The 15,615-nt window shown below is 42.3% G+C and overlaps 1 protein-coding gene across 1 annotated transcript in view; it reads right to left on the bottom strand.

The window, feature by feature from the left end:
* Positions 1-6,521, bottom strand: part of RPN10 (regulatory particle non-ATPase 10) — a 53,768-nt gene extending 47,247 nt beyond the window's left edge. Inside the window, exons 1-7 of the mRNA XM_086494294.1 lie at positions 6,382-6,521; positions 6,192-6,305; positions 6,016-6,121; positions 5,813-5,927; positions 5,466-5,675; positions 5,035-5,359; positions 4,756-4,882 (exon numbers count right to left, since the gene is read on the bottom strand). Coding sequence (XP_086350420.1) covers positions 4,756-4,882; positions 5,035-5,359; positions 5,466-5,675; positions 5,813-5,927; positions 6,016-6,121; positions 6,192-6,305; positions 6,382-6,393 — 1,009 coding nt within the window. The 5' untranslated portion in view covers positions 6,394-6,521. The remainder of the gene's footprint in view (positions 1-4,755; positions 4,883-5,034; positions 5,360-5,465; positions 5,676-5,812; positions 5,928-6,015; positions 6,122-6,191; positions 6,306-6,381) is intronic.
* Positions 6,522-15,615: the final 9,094 nt, after the last annotated feature.

Below are 15,615 nucleotides of genomic sequence, written 5' to 3'. Positions count from 1 at the left end.
TCGCCATCGTCGCGACTTGAAATTGAAGCAGGATGATTGGATACTCTTACGTTTTGAGAAGGCATGCCTAAGAAAGAAAAAGGGAAAGGAGAGGCTTTTTCCAAAGCTTAGTATGCGATACTACGGACCTTTCCAGATCACTGAAAAGATAAATGATGTCTCCTTCCGACTGAAACTACCTAATACTTGGAGGATTCACAATGCATTTCATGTGAGTCTCTTGAAACCTTTTAAAGGTGACGTGCCTGATGATGGGGAACCTGATAAGCAACCCGTAGTGGAAGAAAACGAGGAGATCCTTGTTCCTAAAGAGATTTGGCACATAAGGATACGAAGAATAAAGGTAAAGTCCGAAGGCGGTTCTTGGTTAAGTTCAAGAACTATCCTGCATTGGATGCGCAGTGGATGGAGGAGGAGGACCTAGCAGATACTCCTCAGATTGTGAAACTTTACCTCGATGCTTTTGGTTTAGCATAGTCTACTCCAAATGGAACCAGAATTCAGCTTAGCCGGAGATCTGGTGCAGTGGGATGCACAAGAAGGGAGTCACTCCGCTCCTTTGTCAACAGATGCCTTGATTTAGATACTAGAGTCATTGATGTCTCTATCAGGTTCAGGGATACTGAAAGCTGACAGTATTCTGTTGTATGACTTTATGAATGGAATTCCTGATTACGATACTGATTTGTTCTTGACTTCTTTTAACTGAAGGAACTGACAGACGAAATGACTGCAGCATTTTGGTCTGATTGATCTCGAATAGACATGGTTGCAATAGGGGTTAGTCAATCGAACATCGATGAGGTCCCGGCTGGATCTAGATGCGATTGCTAGCTACATTGCCAATAAATCATGGTCTAAGGTCCGAATGAATGTTGAATGTCATGTGATGTCGTGTGATGTGACAGTCGATTGGTACATGTGCTAGATGTGTGTTCCTAGTACGTAGGTACTAACAGTCAGTGTCTGCTAAGACGGTTTATGGCCTCTGTCTGTTTTGCAGGCGTAATCGAGGGCGATTACAATGCTTTGAAGAGGGGGGTATGTCACAAAGTGATGACGTGTCTGCCCGAGAGCCGAGCTACTAAAAACCCTAATTCTGCAAACCCTAAAATCTGCCATAAACCCTAACCCTAACCCTAGCAGCAAGGCTGAATTTCTGGATAAAGCGCTGAGCATGATGACGTGGCACCGTACGGACGAAGCCCGCTTTCCGCGGCGCGAATTACGACAGCCAGGAGTGCTTTTTCCTCTACGCAATTTGAGCTAGAGAGAGAGAGTGTTCCATTGCTTTATTTTATTAAACCCCTAGAGAGGGCTTGTGAGAGAAAACAAAATTTGCTTTTGATTGGAAGCTTTTGGGGCTCTGCTTTTGGCATCCCTTGTAAAACTTTAAATAAGTGGTTTTGGGCACACTCTACAGAGCATCTAGACGCAGACTCTGAGAGTGAAACCCTAACTGCTCTCTTGTACTTTGAACATTGATTAATACATAAAGAAATACAGAAAGGGGCGCCAGTCTTTGGGGCCAATATCTCTAGGCACGGAACTTCGCCGGGCCAATGCAAATCTATTGTGATCTGTGAATTGTTTTGAAGTGGTTATTTGGTGTTGTTGTGACTGATTCTTGACTTGGAGTGTCCAAGCTTGTTACACCTTTCTATGTCAAAATGTGCAAAGGGGAAGCTACCTCTGCAAACTTTTATGAACCACCAGTAGTAAGAACAGAAGCCCAAGAAGCTTCTAATTTCATGAACATTCTTCAAGTCACGCCAATCGCGGATAGTGTCATTTTTTGCCAGATCCATCTATACCCTTTCTGTTGAGACGATGTGTCCCAAGAAATGTATCTCAGGCAAGAAGAACTCGCTCTGTATCTCTTTACTTGGAGTGTCCAAGTTTGTTACACCTTTCTGTGTCAAAATGTGCAAAGGGGAAGCTACCTCTGCAAACTTTTGAATGAACCACCGGTAGTAAGAACAGAAGCCCAAGAAGCTTCTAATTTCATGAACATTCTTCAAGTCATGCCAATTGCGGATAGTGTCATTTTTTGCCAGATCCATCTATACCCTTCCTACTGAGACGATGTGTCCCAAGAAATGTATCTCAGGCAAGAAGAACTCGCTCTTTTTCACATGTATAAGCAATTTATGCTTCCTCAGTGTCTAGAAAACCCACAAATGATCGATATTCTCTGAAAATCCAAAAAGGCGTCCTGAAAGCTGTCTTGTAGACGTCTCCAGGAGCAATACAGATCTGATAATAATCACTCTTCATATCAATTCGGCAAGTAGAATTCTAAAGTCTATCGAGTATATCATCGATCCTTGTAATGTGGAAATCTGTTCCGGTTCATTGTTTCTTTATCTTGGCTGCGGCTAATGCTGTAAGGTGGTCGGTTCGGTGGTGTACTACCACGAATCAATCATGTAATCTTCACGACGTAAAGGAAGTAACTCGCTTTGTACGCCTTTAGAGAAAAAGTCAGCCTCTATTGCAGAAAAATCTTGTCGTGTCTTTTTGAGGTCAAACATATTCGACCTTCAATCATCATTCAGTTCTCTCAAGAAAAATCGAGTAAAGAAACTGAATTTCATCAAAGTACAATCTCTTTGCCCTTCATTTGTCAAAGTCGCTTTCTCAGTCCGATAGTCAACCATGGCGTTGTTCTTGTGGTACCAAGGGATTTCGAGAAGGACGTCACAACCTTCCTAAGGGCATTACATAGAAGTCCTCCTGTCCTAAATACCCCTGACATTGCAAGTTTGCCAATGATCGGTGTAATGGTAACATCCCGTCCGGCTGCCGCTAGAACTACCTCAGCCTGTTAAGCGTAATTCCAAATCGAGCCGCCAATTCAAGAAGTTGGCCTTGGTTCCTCCATCAAAGAAAAATGGGGGCTTTTAGATGTTTCACTTTGCCCCAAGGGCGGCAAAGTTTTGTATTCCTTCATCTGATTCGGTTTGGGTCCCACTCAATGTGGTACCAGTTCTACTTTCATCTTCCGCACTCAGCTGCTGCTCTGTAACTCTCAAGTTTATCTTCTGGTGGTCCTTTGAGTTCCGGTCCATCTCTTTCTCCGTGTACACGTTCCGCTTTTCTGCACTCGTTTGTCCTTTCGGCTTTCCTCCCTACCTGAGAGGAAAAGCAATGGCTACATGCCATCTCGAGTAAATCTTATCAATCGGGTAATTCTTCAGGTGTCTCGCCTATCTCGGGTCCCTAGAGTACTTAATCAATCTGTTCACACATATGCCAATCTGTAGTTGACGTTTGTACTCCATTCTAACAAATTTATCCGAAAAAAAAATTGCCCAAATCTTCATTCTTTTCTTTAGTTCCCACGCCGGATCTTCAACTTTTCTTAGCCTTCGCACTAAGAGATGTCATCTCTGTCAAATTCTTCACGAGAACCCATGTGTAATCTGGGATTCTTTATGGCTTTATGCCCTGTAAGACAAGGGGATAAAGACGGGAGCACGCCCAATGCACGATGTATGAAGGGTGGGAGTGGCTAATAAGTCTGGGGTCGGGACACGAAGATTCTTTTCCAAAAGTTGTGTGCGCTGCAAAAAGGATCGGATCCTCCGTAGAAGAATATCTTTGTGCTCTGATACCACAGAATATCTTTGTGCTCTGATACCACTGTAACAAACTTGGACACCCCAAGTCTAGATTCTACTGCGACACAGCAAAGATTCACTTTAAAACAGTTTACAAAAGACGACACGGCCCGGCGTAGTTCCGTGCCCAGAGGTAATGGCCCCAAAGACTGACGCCCGTTTCGGTACTTCTTTTTACACTAATCTATGTGCAAAGTACAGGTGAGCCCGCAGGTGCTCGCTCTTAAGACTCTGCGTCCAGATGCTCTGCAAAGTGAGCCCCTAAGGCCACTTATAAAGAGTTTACAAGGGATGCTAAAAGCAAAGCCCCAAAAGCTTTTAAAATAAAAAGCAACTGTCTCAAAATCAACTTATCAAAAATCTGCCAACAAAAGCTGTCAGCATAATTTGCAGAAATCAGTACGCTCTGCCACGTCAGCAAGACAGAGCACTCCCAAATGATACCCAGATTTTGTTTACCTCACTTTACATTTGCAGATCATCCCTCAGCCTGGGCCCAGTATAATTGCTTCAAATGAATTTAACAAAATACAGGAAGAAAATCCTCTCTTGAAATCCATTATTATTTAGAGACCAAAACAATGAAATCCAAAACATCACTTATTTATCTAGGGAATAAGAACAAGGATCTCCGTATAACTTCATAACGTCAGAGACGTCTGAAATCACAAATTAAAAGAGAGGCTACAGCCCCTACACAAAACAAAAAATCAAGACACACAAGAAAACGGATAGGTAAGGAAATATCTATAACTAAGTACCTTATTTGTTTCCAAAACTAAATAAATACAAATGAAAGAACATTTACTTATAAATGCTTTCAAAAAGAACAAGAAATCTTTCCAAACTGCATTTGTGTCAAAGGTTGCACAAAGCACGATTACATGTTTTCATTGATAGAGACCCTGCCCTCATTTTTTTTGTTAAGTATTATAAAATGCATACATCATCGATGCTCCATGAATTAGTTTGGCATGCTTGCACTAGCCTAAGCTTAGCAAGATGCACTTTTGAATGAGGTCATCTTGCAGTTGGACTATCTGTTAGCATTATGATCTAATTTGTTCCACATCCAGTCACAGAACTATACAGAATAAAAATTAAAAAAGCTAATAAATGCAATGATATCTACCATATGCCAACTCATCTTCTGCTGTTTCCGCCATGTTTGTATCTCCATCTGTAAGACTGCCTGAAGCTGCCGCTCCATCGGACATAGACATTGCAAGGGCTTGTTTCAAGAGAGAATTTTCATCATCCTATTACAAACACAACCAAGTTAACGAGAGTGGATCCGGCAATTACACCAAAACAAAACCTTTTAACAAGCTTAACCAGCACAGCTGCATGTGTTACACAGTTCCTCTCTAAAATAGAAAACTGTCTTCAAAATGGTAAGGTCAGAGATTACCATGGAGTCTGTTCCTATTCCCACACCAGAATCACCGCCATCTACTTCTGACATAGTGACATCAGCTGCACTTCTAGCTTGTGTATCTTGAGAAGCTGCTGCAGTGGCAGCTTCAGCAGCCCTCTTGGCATTCGCCTCTTGTCTAGCACGCTCCTCTTCCATAGAGACACGCAATGCAAGAGCAAGCTCTGGATCTAGGTTCGGATCAACACCAAACTCAAAACCACTCCCTCCCCCAGCTGCAGCTGCAGCTGCGGCAGCCCCTGCAGCAGCCGAAGCAGCAAAACCACTCCCTCCTTCTCCATCGCCTGTAAAAATAGGAGAGCTGCATAGAAAACAGGACGAGGGTGTGAGCGTCAATGTGTATGCTTGTATGTCAGTCCGGGCCAACAGAGGGCCAGGGATGTAAAGGAAATCTCTGTTCAGCACACCTCAAAAGAACATCTGAAAGAACATTGGAACCAGTCGGAACATGCACAATATGGCTGGAATCATTGCTGTTTACAGCAGCCAAAAAAGAATCCAACTTCTCTGATTTTCCATCGTCTTCTTCTCCAAAATTAACTATGTCAAGAGAGACACTGTTCTTCTTGAGTTTCTTTCCAACAGTCTCTAAAAGCTTCTTGTCGGCTGCGATTGGACTGCAAAAAAGAAAAACTCCAAATTAAAAACGCACTAGGTAGCCCACCTTTGCAAGTGATCGTATCCAAGTCACATACATCAGAACTGCAATGCACATTTCATATGTGTGCCCCTGCACTTGCTAGATTAAACTTACCTTCCAGCAAATACGATAACCCTTTGGCGTTGATGCTTGTTTTGCCTGTGCTTCAGAGCCAATTGAGCTACCTGCACAGCAGCTGTTACGTTTGCATCGCCTCCTATTTCCACACCTGCCGATAGCGTAGGATAAGCTGCAAAGTGAGTTACCCTTGAAGATACACAACTAAAAATTAGAAGCCCCAGATACAGAAACTTCACCGTGCATGCAAGAAAAAATTTTCCCAAGATCGGTAGTTGGGGTTACAAGCACTCGGACTCCCTTTCCAGCCATAGTTAGTATACCCACAGTGCTCTCCGGATTTGACTGAAGGATTTAAAGGAGTGAAATGAGCAATCCTTAAAGATTACATAATAAACACAGCTATCATCTTTACCTGTGTCTTGGCACCACAGATGAGATGGACCGCCTCAGCTTGCGACTGGAAGCGACTTGGTACATAATCTCCGTTCCGCATCCACTCTGAATTGTCAATGCAGATCATAGTCGCCTGCTCATCACCTAATGGTCACGCACGTACGCCCGCCCAGACGACAACGCAAAAGAGAGAAGGTGATGATACATACCTCGAGCACCATTGTGAAGCCGAATCAGAGAACCTGTTACCCCGCTACGCAACCAAAAGAAACTTGCGTATTCGAAGTACTCAAATCGCACTGCCTACCTTCGTGACAAAACGATTGGTTTGTGTGTGTGTGTGTTGGGGGGGGGGGAGGGGGGGGGGGGTGGGTTAAGAGTGTGTCAAAGATAGTGTTGGTGTCAAATTGACATTTACAAAAAGTTGTGTATATTGTACAGATGACCATTGTCATGGTGTATTGTGTTGGACCAATGTTCGCATACACATGTATGTGTAGATACACAACATTGTCTATTGTTACAAAGTGTAGCGCTTGAATTCATCAGCACGTGGAGAAGCCATGATGCTATCTGTGACAACAAGACTCGATTATGAGGTGTTGCGGTGATTTGGACATTAGCAAAATCGCTGGGTTGAGAATATACAACTCTCTCTCTCTCTCTCTCTCTCTCTCTCTCTCTCTCTCACACACACACACACACACATGAACATGAAGGTGGTGATGCTACATTGTTTTGCATTGGAGGAAGTTTTTTGATAAATGTTAGATGATTGATTGTTATATGATACATATTTGCTTCAAGCATACAAGAGTTACGATTGTTATTTAATTTGCCAATTTTCTTGCATGAGCGGTTCGTAGGAATGGTCCCATTCCAAGCATTCATTGATTGATCTAGAGATTATTGTATACTTTTTTATAATGTGAGTTAGAGGTGATTGATTATGGTGCACTATACTTTTGAGTCATCACTAACTGGAAGTGAAAACTAGAAGAAATGAAGGACAATAAAAAGACCAAATTTGCGATTGCCTTGCCTACCAATCCAACATGCTCTTGTCCTCAAGAAATACATTGAAACATTCTCTAACATTGTTGCTTCTACCAAGAATACTCAAAGTTCTTCAGTCTATATACAAGTGGGAGCAAAAGTCTTGTCACAAGTAGTGTCCTTCTCTTGTAATAAAAATGGCCTATGAACTTTGAGAATAGCAGAATAAAAAGAATTAGAGTGAGCATTTTTGTGATATTACTTTGAGAACATAGAGGGTGAACTTAATTGATGGTAGCAACACAAACATACTACTTAATTAACTTGGCATGAACAAGACTTTTGCAAGAGAAAGAGTATTAGAGAACACGACAATAGTTGAGGACCGAATTTACTTGGAGCCGGTCGCCCCTCCAAAAGGTGTTTGTATTATAGATTCTCCAATCAAGAGAGACTCAGTACAATACAATCTTTGTGTTCCTTGTGACCTTGGTGATGTTATGAAGATGGAAAGCTTCATGCATCACGAGCATAACATAAACTTTGCAAAAAGCATTACCTATCCCAAGCCTCAGTCCCAAGGCCTCAAACACCTTCGAAAGTGGAGAGAGCTAGCGGGGAATGAGCGTAGGGAAGAGGAAGAAGAATCATTCATGGGAGAAAGAAATAGTTCCTCACTTATCATCACTCTTCTTGTTTAGCATAGCATAATAGCATAGTAATGAAGATGGAAAGCTTAAGCATTGAAGCATGGCTCTTGGTTGGATTTGCATTCCATAGCCAAGAGTGTTGGTGTAGGCTCTCCACTTCTCAACAAGCTTGGAGAAGGAGATGGAGCTCTTGCACTTTGCACTTTTCATAACAAGAGAGAGAGAGAGAGAGCGTGTGTGTGTGTGTGTGTGGGGGGGGGGGGGGGGGGGGGAGAGTATAACCCCCCCCCCCCTCCTCAAACTTGGTTCACCCCTCTCTCTCTCTCTCTCTCTCTCTCTCTCTCTCTCTCTCGTATTGTTTAATTATATCATTTGAACATGTGTCCTCTTTTTCCTCTTTGAGAGAAAGAACTTAATTATTTATTTTTTATGTATCTAAATTCTCATGAACCCCTTTAAAGCCTATCCAATAGGATTCAAGCACATCATGAGGGCCACATGTGGAGGATTTTGACATGTGTCTTTTATGCTTCTTAAGTCATTTGGTTTGAATTGAACACTTCAATCACCTAGTCAATTAAGCATGGAAACAGTTTATGCCTCTTGAGAGTTTATCTTTGAATTGAACACTTCAAGAACCTTGGTCATTTAAGCACGAGAATCACCTCAAGCTTGGGCAAGGTTCCCACGAATACTTTAAGCACTTTAGTTAACAAGCCGACAAGCACCTCATGCCTGGGTAGGATTCCCATCTCAAGGTGAGCCCTGGCTTGCCTAAGGTTGCCTAAGGTCAAAGGACTTTTTAACAATAACTTTTGGAGGTCTTTAATGAAGCTAACCCTAAGGTCTTTTAAGCTCCATTAGATGCATGTTTCTCTTTGATAGACTACCTCCTTTTGGACCCCTATTAAGATGTAACCATCTCTCCTCTTGGTCCCATCTCTCCTCTTGGTCCCTTGCTGAGGTAAATCTAGAAGCACTTATTGCACATTGCTCTTTGGTAGACCGTCTCCTTTTGGAACCCCCTATTGAGATACAACCATTTCTCCTTTTGGTCCCCTGTTGAGATAGGTTTAGAATCACATATCTATATCCTAACTCTTGTTTCCCTTTTGTCTTCCCATATTAAATGATCAGTTTAATATGAGAAAAACATTTGGTAAAGTTAGATATTATGTTTTGTCATAATAACTAATATATAATCCTCTTAAATGTTTTTCTCATATTAAACTAATCATTTGATATGGGGAAGTACCAGGGGAGAAAAAGCTAGAATATTGGTTAAGCTAGCAGACCGGTCACAGTAGGGATCCAAAGGAGGGAAAATAGGGATATAAAGAGGGGGGCATCTGCAAAGGACTCAGGAGCAATGTGCATCAATGGGCTTCAAAGACCCTAAGGTTCAGCCCATTAAGACTTCCAAATGCTAAGGTTCCAAAATTCAAAGGTAATGTCCAATGGTCAAAACTTAGGGAATATTGGATGCTTGTGGGAAGACTCAAAAGTCTTCCCACATTCCTATCCTTGAGGGGGCGAGCCCTTTTAGTAGGGGATGAGAGAGAAACACAAACACACACACTCTTGCAAGCTCCCTTTACACAAAGGGCACAGTGGACAGCTGTCAGCTCCCTAGCCCAGTTGCCCCCAAGGTGCATTCAAATCCTATTGGATGGCCATACAGGTGGACCAATGAGAATTAGGCTAGAGTAAATTTAGTTTAAGTCATTTAAAAACACTTGATAAAAGAACAAATAGAAATTAAGCTCTCTAGAAGACTATTGAACACACTCTAGAAGGCTATTGAACACACTCCCAAGGGGTCCAATGAGCATTCAACAACCCAATGGCTTGCCTGATTCCTATTGGCCAGAAGACTAAGGGGTCCAATGAGAGATTAATTGAATTATTTAAATACCTAAAGCTCTCACAAAAGGGAAAGACGGAGCAAGATGTATTTTGTGCATTTACGATGCTTTTGCTCCCAAAAAAAAATTTGAAAAATATGTATGTATGGTGTGAGCTGGCACCGTTCGCCACATTTATAAAGATACCGTAAGGAATGTGCCCTTCCCCTACCACTTGTATCCCCTCCAATGTTGAAGGGGGACTTATGCTTCTCCTTCGGTGTTGGAGGGACTTTTTATTGTAAAAATATCATAATTGTGCAAGGAAGAACTCATTACCGATATTTTATAAAGACGCCACGTCTTGGTGTATTGTCTGTGTCCCCTTGTTGGACATAACAAATCCTTGTCACATTCATCTGAAATCTTTTCAATAAAAATGATATAAATTCATTGCTTTATTGTATACATGATGTAATCTAAGAACTTTTGAAATCACATAGAGGAAATCAAAACACAAAATATAAGTGTACCTTTGTTATTGGTTGTCTGCATGAAGCACAATGTTGGATAGATTGACTGCCAGACCTCCCTCGCATTGTTGCATCACCTTCCCGCCATTATGTGTTGCTTGACTTTTGCCAACATGTTGACTGTCACATTCACTTTTTCTATCATGCATACCATAACCTACATTACTTTTGATGCCCGTGGTCTTAGGGTAGGTTGAATCTATCGGATAGTCCGTCCGTAAGCTCATACACATACACATACACAAACTTACAGTCTTTGGGGCAACCCATCTGGCATACATCAAAGCATGGCCAAGCACGACATCTTTCTCCAAGAGCCCCAAGTCCTCAATTCACATTTTTTGAAAACAGTCTAGAGATTTTTGGTGTTGCCCTTATGGAGCAAATCCTACAATCAAGAGAGAGGCCATTGTTTTGCATCTACCAAAAACTGCCCCTATGGGGCAAATCTTGCAATCGATGCATTCTAGCTCCGGACGGGAAGCTTTTTGAGAAGTTTTGATGCTATCTAAAGTGCACCACATTTAGCAAACATGTTAATCAAGGCATTGCCAAGCACAACATCTTGTTCAACAACCCCTGACTAACAATATCAGCGTGAGATTTTATGCTATCATAATAATCATTATCTAATTCTCCTAAATGATTTTCTCATGTTAAAGTGATCATTTAATATGGAGAAGTGCCAGGGGAGAAAAAGCTGGAATATTCATTAAGCTAGCAGACTGGCCACAGTAGGGATCCAAAGGAGGGAAAATAGGGATCCAAAGGGGGGGGCATCTGCAAAAGAACAATGTGCAACAATGGGCTTAAAAGACCCTAAGGTTCAGCCCATTAAGACTTCCAAAATGCTAAGGTTCCAAAATTCAAAGGTTGTGTCCTAAGGTCAAAAGCCTAGGGAAATTGGATGCTTTGTGTGTGTCCCATAAGTCTTTCTCAAGGCCTACAAAGGAGGGGGCGAGCCCAAGAAGTAGGGGATGAGAGAGAAACTCACACACACACACACACACACACAAGCTTCCTTTGTACACAAGGGGAAAGAGGGACATGTGTCAGCTCCCTAACCCAGATGCCCACAAGGTGCACTCAAATCCTATTATATGGCCTTGGAGGTGGACCAATGAGAATTAGGCTAGAGTAAGTCTAGTTTAATTAACTTAAAAACACTTAATAAAAGAACCAATAGGAATTAAGCTCTCTAGAAGACTATTGGACAGTCTCCCAAGGGGTCCAACGAGCATTCAGCAGCCCAATGGCTTGCCTGATTCCTATTGGCCGGGAGACAAAGAGGTCCAATGAGAGTTTAGTTGCATTAATTAAATAGCAAAAGCTGGGAAAGAGGGACACATGTCAGAAGGCTATCATTTATGCTCCTGAAATCCTACTGGCTAAGCCTAGGGAGGTCCAATGGGGTGTCTGCATGAGCAAATAGCAAGAGGGGTCGACCAAGAGAGAGAGAGGGGGCTAGCCATAAATGGTTGGTATTATTAATTGCATGTGAGTAAGTAGAATAGGGATTTTTCAGCCTTGCAGTGCGCCTGCCTTTGTGTAGTTAACGGGGCATCACCGTCAAGAGCTATGGTCTTAATAGTGAGTCCTATGGGGCTTGCCTACGGCTTAACCACTATTGAGCTATTAGAAGCTTGCCAGGAGCTGGTGTTGTTTTGGTGTTGAACGACCCTCTCTTCTATTCCTTGCAATTAATGGTATTCGAGCCATGGGTACAATAGCTTGAGTGCTTTTTCTAAAGGGGTAAAGAGGAGTAGCAACCAGGGCTTGAAGTGCCAAAGTACACCTAAAAAGTTTACACCTAAAAGTTGTTAGAATGGCTGACAATAGTAAAGAGAGTGAAATTAATGCTGATAACTTTGTTTTTGCTAATGAGCAGGCTACTAATGATGCCCCGATGCTTGTTAATTATCTTGTTTCTAGGCTTCAACAAGCCATGGGCAATCCATCCCTCCAAAGTGAAGTGCAACGGCAGCTTCGTGCTTATTGGATTCTCCAAGCTCCCCACCATGACGAGAGAGCACCTAGGAAGCCTCCTTGTGAAACTTCCAAAAGAGGTCTCTCTCCGATTCGGGAAGAAGAAGAGGATCCATATGAAGGGCTCAAAAATTTGTTCCTTGATGACGCATCTCCTTTTCAAAGGAGAATTCAAGAGCCCCCACCGAAGGAACGAGAAAGAAGTGAGTCTCCTACCACCTCGACGGAGATGGCTCCACGAAGACGGCGGGCTAAACGCTCTCCATCACCTCCAAAACGGAGAAGACCATCACATACTTCTCCACACCCTACTTCAAAGAGGGATGACAAAAAGCAAGAGAAGAAAAAGGCGAGAAATAGGACACCCTCTTCTCCATCTTCTTCATCCTCTTCCTCTTATGAAAGTGATGGTGAAGACAAAGAAGATCAAGGTAAGAAAAAGCCGAGAAAGAGGTCACCCTCTTCTCCAACTTCCTCAAATTCTTCATCTTCTGAAGAAAGTGATGGTGCAACCTTTGAACTATAAAAAAGAAGAGGCCATAGGAAATCCTATGCCACGTGGAAGAGGTCGTCCAAGCTCAAGAAGTTCAAAGAGGGGGGAAGAGCATCTCTTTCCTTACCTACAATGGCACCTTTGGTGCTATGGACAAAGTCTTGGCCTTTATCCAACAATTTGATGCGGCGTTTGGAGATGAGGGCTTCACGGAGTCCTCTAAGCTACGCCATGTAGCTATGCACTTTCAAAAGTCTGCCAGACAATGGTGGTCTAGCCTACGGGCCAACGGTGAAGCTCCATGAACATGGAAAGCTTTAAGAGCTTCCATTATGAAGCAGTTTTTGGCCACCGATGCCAAAGACAAAGTACTCACCGAATGGTGAAGCTTGAAGCTCTCTCCCTACAAATCCATTCACAAATATGTAGACAAGTTTTGGGACTTACAACTCAAAGCCACTGCCTTTAAGAAGGTGGATTTTGGAGAGCAAAAGCAACAATTTTGTGCGGGCTTAACTGAAGAAATGGCGGAGTATGTCAACTCCCAAAGGCCACGCACCATATCGGCGGTTATACACCATAGTATGGTGGCTTCTTGAATCAATTTCCAAACGGGGGCTAAAAGAAATTTTAAGCCCACAAGAAACAAGGGTTCCAATGAGCCTAAGGGGAAGGACAATGTCCAAAAGTCTCCTAAGGGCAATTCCAACAAAGCTAAAGAGAAGGGAGTTTACAAAGGCAAAAATAAACTCTCTCCTGAAGAGCTTGAGCGTTATCGCAAGGATAACTGCTGTTTCAAATGCGACGAGCAAGGGCATGCGTACCGCGCTTGTCCCCAACAGAACACCCGCCATGAGCCTCCTAGAGCTACCTTTGTCGAAATCCAAGAGGAGGAAACTCACCACAAAGGATCTCCTCTATGTCATGCTTGGGGAAAGGTAAGAGAATATGATGTTTTTATTCTCTTTGACCCTGGTTCTACTCACACTTTTATATCCACGGAGTTGGCCATTAAGCTAGGCATACAATCTTACGAGATGGGAGATGTCCTACCCGTAGACGATGCTTTCAAGGGGCAAGAAGCTTCAATCACTCCCTTAGTTAGGAAATTGAGGCTCCACGTCCAAAGCTATGTGGACAAAGAGGAATTCTTTCTCTCTCCTCTCAAGCATGAGGATGTAATCCTAGGGGCACCATGGTTTGATCGCATGGCTGCCAATGTTAAATTCCCTGAATTGAGAATCTCCTTTAGATTCAGGGAAAGAGATATGTACATAGATGCCAAGCAAATGGGTAACACCATACCCATTGTACATACGCAAGCTTTCAATAAGTCAATAAAGAGCTCTATTTCCGTGTACATGATTTTTGTTAAAGACTCTCAAAATGAACCTAATGTTTTAGCAAAAGAAAAATATACACAATCAAAAGGAATTAGAGTTATCCAATTTTCTCAAGGGGTTTTTGGATGTCTTTATTGATGACATCCCTTGTGAGCTACCTCCTAAACGAGGCAATGATAACCATGCAATTGAACTTCTTCCAGGAAGTTCACAGCCTAACAAACCTCCTTATAGAGTTTCTCAAGCTCAACAAGAGGAGATTATGCGGCAAGTGCATGAGTTAGTTGAGAAGGGCATGGTTAGGCCTAGCTCATCTCCATTTTGTCCTCCTATGCTACTAGTGCAAAAGAAAGACGGCACATATCGTATTTGTGTCGACTATAGAGCACTAAATAGGATCACTATGAAAAATAGGTATCTCGTTCCTTGGGTAGAAGACCTATTTGATAAGCTACAAGGGTCCACCTACTTCAGTAGGATTGACCTAAAAAGTAGCTATCATCAAATAAGGATAGTTGATCAAGACATTGTAAAGACCGCATTTCGCACTACTTCTGGTCTTTAATACATTGTCATGCCTTTTGGCTTGACTAATGCACCAGCAACATTCAACCGCTTGATGGAGAAGCTATTCAGGCCTCACTGAACCTTTATTGGAGTGTTCTTTGATGATATCATCATCTACTCTAATTCATTAGACGAACACAAGCAGCACCTTTAGGTAATATTTCAAGTTCTAAGAGAGAATAAACTTTATGTTAATCGAAAGAAAAGTGAATTTTTCTTACAAGAGATTCAATATTTAGGTCACATTATCTCTCAAGATGGCATCCAAATGGATCCATCAAAGTTAGAGGTAATAAAAGGTTGGCCTAAACCAAGGAATCTTCATGAACTAAGAAGCTTCATATGTGCATACTATAGACGCTTTATAGAAAATTTATCATTAATAGCGGGACCATTACATGACCTAACAAAGAAAAACGTTAGGTACACATGGTCTGCCAAGGAGAACAATGCTTTCGAAAAGCTTATCTCTCAACCCGTGCTTACACTACCGGATCTCTCAAAGCCATTTGAGGTCCAATGTGATGCTTGTGGTGATTACCTTGGAGTTGTTTTGCTCCAAGAAGGGCTTGCCATAGGCTATGAAAGTCGAAGGCTCGACCCTGTTGAGCAAGCTCTAGGCATATATGAAAAGGAACTCCTCGCAGTTCTACATGCCTTAGACTCATGGAAGCACTATTTATTGAAGACTCCTTTCATTCTACGAACGGATCACCAAAGTCTTAAGTACTTCATGACGCAGACCAAGCTCTACGACAAACAAATGAGGTGGGCAAATTTCCTTTCGCAATTTCATTTTCATATTGCTCACGTTGCTGGCAAGCATAATCAAGTAGCCGATGCACTCTCAAGACAGTCGAGAGTGAATGCGGATTCCATAGCAACTCATAATGATCTATCTTCTATGATAGATGAGTATGCTATTGATCCCGATTTTAGAGATGTGATTTCAGCCCTTGCACTAGGGAAGAAAGAGGAACCATTTACTTTACAAGATGGTTATCTTCTCTATGGCAATAGACTGTGCGTTA

This window comes from Adiantum capillus-veneris, chromosome 21, assembly GCF_014529385.1.
Source record: "Adiantum capillus-veneris isolate H3 chromosome 21, ASM1452938v2, whole genome shotgun sequence".
NCBI classification, from domain to species: domain Eukaryota; kingdom Viridiplantae; phylum Streptophyta; class Polypodiopsida; order Polypodiales; family Pteridaceae; genus Adiantum; species Adiantum capillus-veneris.
The sequence above is the reverse complement of the archived record's forward strand: the minus strand, read 5'-3'. Positions and strand labels throughout refer to the sequence as shown.